The 6,000-nt window shown below is 38.6% G+C and overlaps 1 protein-coding gene across 4 annotated transcripts in view; it reads right to left on the bottom strand.

The window, feature by feature from the left end:
- Positions 1 to 928: 928 nt before the first annotated feature.
- LOC133139339 (transmembrane protein 65-like) overlaps positions 929 to 6,000 on the bottom strand; it is a 45,292-nt gene continuing 40,220 nt past the window's right edge. For 2 of the 4 annotated variants that reach the window (XM_061258808.1, XM_061258816.1), the window contains exon 8: positions 929 to 4,524. In XM_061258808.1, the coding sequence (XP_061114792.1) occupies positions 4,399 to 4,524 (126 nt within the window). In that variant the 3' untranslated portion in view covers positions 929 to 4,398. Of the gene's footprint in view, positions 4,879 to 6,000 lie in introns of all 4 variants that reach the window. The other 2 variants (XR_009709809.1, XM_061258825.1) reach the window with 2 other exon arrangements.

Genomic DNA, 6,000 nt, shown 5'->3' with positions numbered 1-6,000 from the left:
AACAATGCACCCCCTCCCCTCCTAATGAGCTTACCACATTTCCATTAAACATTAATTTTTTAAAACTCACTGATTATCTGCCTATAATAAATACATATATTACATCATTAAATATTAAATGTTTATGGACAGGTTTATACAGTTTAAAGCATTCATGAAGAAACTGGTTTCAGCATTAAGGTTAATGTTGTGGCTGATCGGTCTATATAAATTAAACCATGTCTTAAATGAACGCATTTCCAGATGGATTAAATTAAATACTGTTTTGGAAACTGGTTTGGTTTTTACATTATCACCGGTCAAGTCAACCAAGGTTAGACTGCCAAGTCTTGCAGGTGACCTGCATATTCAGCAAGTTGCAAGCTTTCCACTTGCATACACATGTACCAGTAACACATACACATGTAGCAGTAGCATAAATGTAATTGTAGTTAATACAATTATTAAATGATGGCCAGATATTCCGCGATTCAGAAATTCTTTTAATTTCTTTTAATTTTTGGTGTCTGAAAAAGTGCATAAAAATACTTTGAATGTCATGTGAAATACAGTTGGCTTGGAGACTGCTCCACACTAGTCGGAAGGTTTTACACCTCCTAGTTGGACTGCAAAATGTATGAGTGCAAGAATACAACATGCAGTAACTCGATGGTTGTTGTATGACTTGAATTGAAGGAACTGAATTGAAACAAACAGAATGCGCCTTGATTACTTGTGCCAACTTTGACCTACAAAATACCCAAGCAAGAAGTAACAGTGATTATATATCAGAAGCAAAATTGCATAGAACTGAATTAACAAAATTGAATTAGCGAAATACCCCATGTTTTAGCAAAGCATTTCAACGGTTGAACAAAAGATTGTGTCATTTTTGAGAGGACAGTAACCAGACACCAACCACTTGCCACATAAAATACATATTCAGCTATGAAGATGAGGAGCTTTATTCAGCAAGTTCCATACTTATGTTCGAAATAGGCTTGGAGGATTTAACATTTTGTTGTTCAAAACACATTTTAAGCCTTTATTCCAAATATATAAACTGATATGTGTAAATGAGGTAAGCAATATCCATTCCACAGAGAGCAAAAGCAAGTGATATGGGTAGGTACAATTGCAGACAATTATATTTCTTGCTCAGAGAAAATGGTAAAATGAATTTGACATTTACACCACACATCCTTATAAGCAAAATGCAACTATTTGTCAGAAAGTGACATATTTTTAAAGCATTTAAATAAACATTATTGCAAAGGCATGGGCAAAGGTTTCATCCACTGTGCTTTACCTGAAAGTAAAATTCTTTTTGAAAATCGTATTTTCCAGTCCTTAAAAATAGAAAGATTAAAGAGATTAAGAGCATGCCTTTAAAATCACGGTTTAACTAATTTGCAATAGAGGTTTCAGACTGTCAGACTTAGTCTATTCAGGTGAGTTGCCAAAAGATGATAAAAACTAAGCAGACATTTAATTTAGTTCAACGTATAAATATTTGGCATTAGCCATGCACACAAAAAGTGTGCTAAATGTTTTCAGGAATAAATGCACCACCGTTTAAACAGAACAAATGATTTGTACATGTCTTTTTTCTACTACAAAATGTGCTTAATTTCTGCATATAATTTGTCCTTTTAGTATGCACAATCACCAAAAAACATAACCAGAGATATAAATAAATAAAGCACCAGCATGCCACATTCTCTTGCCTTCTGTTTGCTAAAGCAGCCCCAGATAATTGTGACCTTGGCTTTTATTTTTTTGTACTTTTCTGACATAAAAAAAACACTGCAGCACTAAAAACAGCCTTAGAGTCCACCTCATCACTGATAGATTTTATAGTGCATACATCTCTTCACATAAACTTCATCCAAGTGCCCCCCAGGTAACATCTCTTGCACAAGTGGTTCCCAGTATTTTTTAGCTGGGCATTTTTACCCCCCTCACACTCATCACTGTTCTAAGCCTTTTCCCCCTCACTTTTCTGTGTCTACGTTCTCCCCACTTTCGAAACTACGGTCCTACAGAGACATTCTGCAACAGCCTCGATTCAATCACCACTTGTCCTTTCCCCCCACAGTAAAACACATTTCTCTTCCTTGTTCGTTTTAGTGACAGCTGAACTCATGGCTACGAAGACAAAAAGAAGCCTTCCATTTCAAGATCAGTGGCAGACTCCTGTATGTGGAAGCACAGACAGCTGCAGTCATGTTTGTGACTGTGTGCTTCACAAAGGTATGAATGAAAAATAACAAGGCCTGGAACATACCCTGGGCTGGGTGAGTACACAAAATCGCAAATGCAGATGCTTCAAGCCACCCAAAGTCGATTTCACACGCTGTTACCTTCTAAAACGTGTCACCTGAAATTTGTAATGCAAGCATAAGCGGCAGGGCCAAGGGGGGGCAGCAGGCAACAACACGATGAAGCCGCCTTCTTCAATCTGTGCTTTCTTCTGCTCAGGCTTTCACCACTGTCCTGGATTGCCCCTTCGAGGACTATGGTTTACTACCTCCATGGGGACATAAGAAAGCACATTGAGTCTGTACAACCGCGCCTTGCTTTTACAGCATGCTATTTTATTTATTAACCTTTATTTAACCAGGAATATCCCATTGAGATAAATCCATTTTTTAAGAGAGACCTGGCCAAGACAGGCAGCCACAATGTTGGCCTGACATCGTGAATTGTGTTCACATACTGCACTTATGCAAGGTATGTTTTGGGCCTAACAAAACGCATACAAACATCCATATGCAACAGTATACTATTTGTTCAAATTGGCTTTCAGTTCACTGCTAAGGTTTAACAAGGAATTGACTATGCTTTTAAAATAAATTATAAAACAAAAGCCAGACTGGTTACAAAACAATACAAACAGTAAGAAATGCTTTTCCTATTCTGGGCTTCCAGGTTATTAATTCTCTCAAGATTACTGTATATTCCTGTGAACAGCTATGCCTACAATAACATTACAATACCATGGCACTGAAAGTACTTCTGACTACAATGTGTGTATAGTTGCTTAATAAACTTACATCCTGTAGCACTGTGCAGTATAGTGCACAATTAGGCACAGTCAGCTTGTTAATGTAAGGTCATTTGACAATGAGGTGATAAAATAATGAGAAAATGGCAATAAAATTCACTATCTAGAGAGCTAGTCAAGGAACTGGGAATCCTCATTTAATGCTAAAACGCAAAACCACGAATTTAAGTCCTTAAAAGGGTAAAATGAAATGTTATCAGGTTAATTGAGCTTACATATTTCCTGAAGCACTTCTGAAATGTTTTTTAAAAAGCCACTCAAAGCTATAGATTCTATATTAGAGGATGATACTATGATGAGAGGCATTTATGGGACTTGGGATTTCATTTCATTTCAGTTTAAGGTGGAAGTTAAACTGGCATGGCCAAACAATTCCAAAAACACAGGAGGGAGCATGTTAAGACTTGATGTTTCAGCAATCTATAAATACAACTGGCCACCCCTGCATTAAGGCACAATGAAACAAATTCTGAGAATATAGTGCGACACCCTGCTGAAAAAACAGCTCAAGCTATGTTTTGAAACAGCTGGAAGCCGGTTGACAAGCTCAGACAAGCTACTGGCACTAGCTGGTTGACCAGCTCATACCCAGCTAGACCAGCTTATCACCAGCTCAATTTTCAAGCTTGTCAAGCTGGCAAAGCAGGGCGTGTGTAGAGCCAGCTGATCGATCTCTGCCTTTAGTTTGTTCCAGGACCTGGGTCAACAACTCCCTCTGGTGCCTCAGGGTCAAGAGTGCAGTTCACTGGTTTTCAGTCAAATCCGGTCAGGCAGAAGAAACAGAAAAAACTAAACAAATAAAACAAGAGAAGATTGTTCATGTACAGAAAGGAGATGTGTATCGAGATGACGGAGTAGTGAAATAAAGCCTTTGGTGAGAAAAATTATAAACTCCTACCAGCCATAGTATCAATTCAAGCTTTGTAATTCAGTCACCAAAAATAATTCAACAGAACTCTGGTCCCAGCATTTTGTCAAAGATGTGGATGGTCACTGTCTACCAAAGCTAGGAGTACATAACGTCACCAGTTAAAACATACGAGCGCCAGGCAAAAACTTAAAGAAGCCGTTAGTGTGACCGACAGGTACAATAAAACCAAAGTAACACGTTTTTCTTTGTTTCTTTTTTTTTACACTGCTTCAATGACGCAGTCCTTATTACTTAAGAAATATAAGACACTGGTATAATCAGAGAGTCATGCTTTTAGTGTAATTTATACCAGTTTACCTAGATCTGTTGTGACAGAGACAAGTTACATTGCGACGGTTTGACAGTTCATTGTAGATCCTTTCGTCTTCCTCAGAATGGAAGTCCTTGTTTAAATACTAGGAGGGGGGAGGGGCGGGGGGGTTCAGTTGCTGCTGGAGTCTGTAGACAACTCGGTTCCTTCTGTTTTCTTCTTCTCATCTTCGTCCTTGAAGAAGAGTAACGGGAACATTCCCAGAATGCATCCGATGCCAACCCCGATGGCTTTTCCCTGGGGGGATGCAGACAGGTGTCAAAAGGCCACTGCAGGAGTAGTTTGAAAACATTTCTAATGCATTAAACATTACAAAGTTTAAGTGAAGGTGAAGGATTCGAACATAGTCTGCCAGACAGCACCTCTCCTATCGGCACTAGGTCTCCTATACTACATTGTTGGGCTCAGAACATGGTCAGCTAAGCTGGAAAAGTCGCCCAATGTCATTTGTAGAAATGTATCCAAGTGTACATACATGAACGACAGAATGGGAGGGGGACTTACCTACTGTGCTGTGGGGTCCCTTCTTTTATATTTCAGGTTTTTGTTTGTGGGATTTTGTGCCAGTCTGAACTCTGTGTCTCCTTATACCTACAGCCAATTACATTAGTCTGTCTTAATTCATACAGTGCATCTGCTTATGCTATGGGTGTCAACCTATTCTGATCAGTATTCTGTACAGTATAGTGCATATGGTTTTATTGCTTATTTGTAAATCCTGATGTATGGCTGATGTTTGCCTATCTGTATGTCACAATGCTCATCTATATGTAAATCCTGATGCTTGCCTGTCTGCTTGTAAATTCGGATGGTTGTAAATTGCTCAGTGGTATTTTTTTGTCTATATGAAATGTGGTCAGATAACTACAGACAGTAACTCCGGGGCAGAAACATGCAGGATTCATGTTAAGAGGAAGTTTGATTTCTTACAAATGAAAGCAAATCATATCCATTTACGTTTTATGTGTTGTGCTGATATTTTTACAGAGCCTTTTTTTTGTTGCCATGATTGTACATTTGCAGTCCGTTAGCAACCAGCAGTGTCCCCAACAAACTCTTGGCATATATATAAACGAGGACGGGACAAAATCAATACTAGGGAGAGATATTGGATTCTGGAGCACTAAACATGCATGACTCATTAGAAAATGATATCCCTTACCATAATGGGATAAGGGACAGTCTACCGTGCAATTTTATTCAGGGGAATGATTAAGAACAAAGCAGCAGCATCTGGAAATGCATAATGCTTTATTAACAAAGAGAGCTATTTTGTATTCAAGAAGCTAAAACTGGCATCAACATTGGGGGAACTGGGGGCAGGTTGATATGAACATCCCATTTGTAATATTCTTCCAGACTGGAATATGTCTTTCAATTTGCCTCAGGGAAATGTTCCAATTTTCTGGTAAATGATTGAGTGATTTGTCAATCAGAAACTAATTTGTCTTTTGTCTGGTCTCGTCACACCAATCTTAAAACATGTGATGAATCACAGCTGGAAACATGTCATTAGTGTCTTTGGGGATCACAGTCCAGACACCCAAAATGCAAGCAGATGTTATTGCGATATGCATAGACAGGCAGACAGATGAACGAACAGACAGACAGACAAAGTTGGGCAATGAAGGGCCAATTCATTTTCGGACAGCTAACCTGCTTTTATTCTCGCTAGCTAGCTCATTTACAGCTTGGTTCTTCTCAATAACCTTT

This window comes from Conger conger, chromosome 1, assembly GCF_963514075.1.
Source record: "Conger conger chromosome 1, fConCon1.1, whole genome shotgun sequence".
NCBI lineage: Eukaryota > Metazoa > Chordata > Actinopteri > Anguilliformes > Congridae > Conger > Conger conger.
This window is presented reverse-complemented; position numbering and strand designations above follow the sequence as displayed.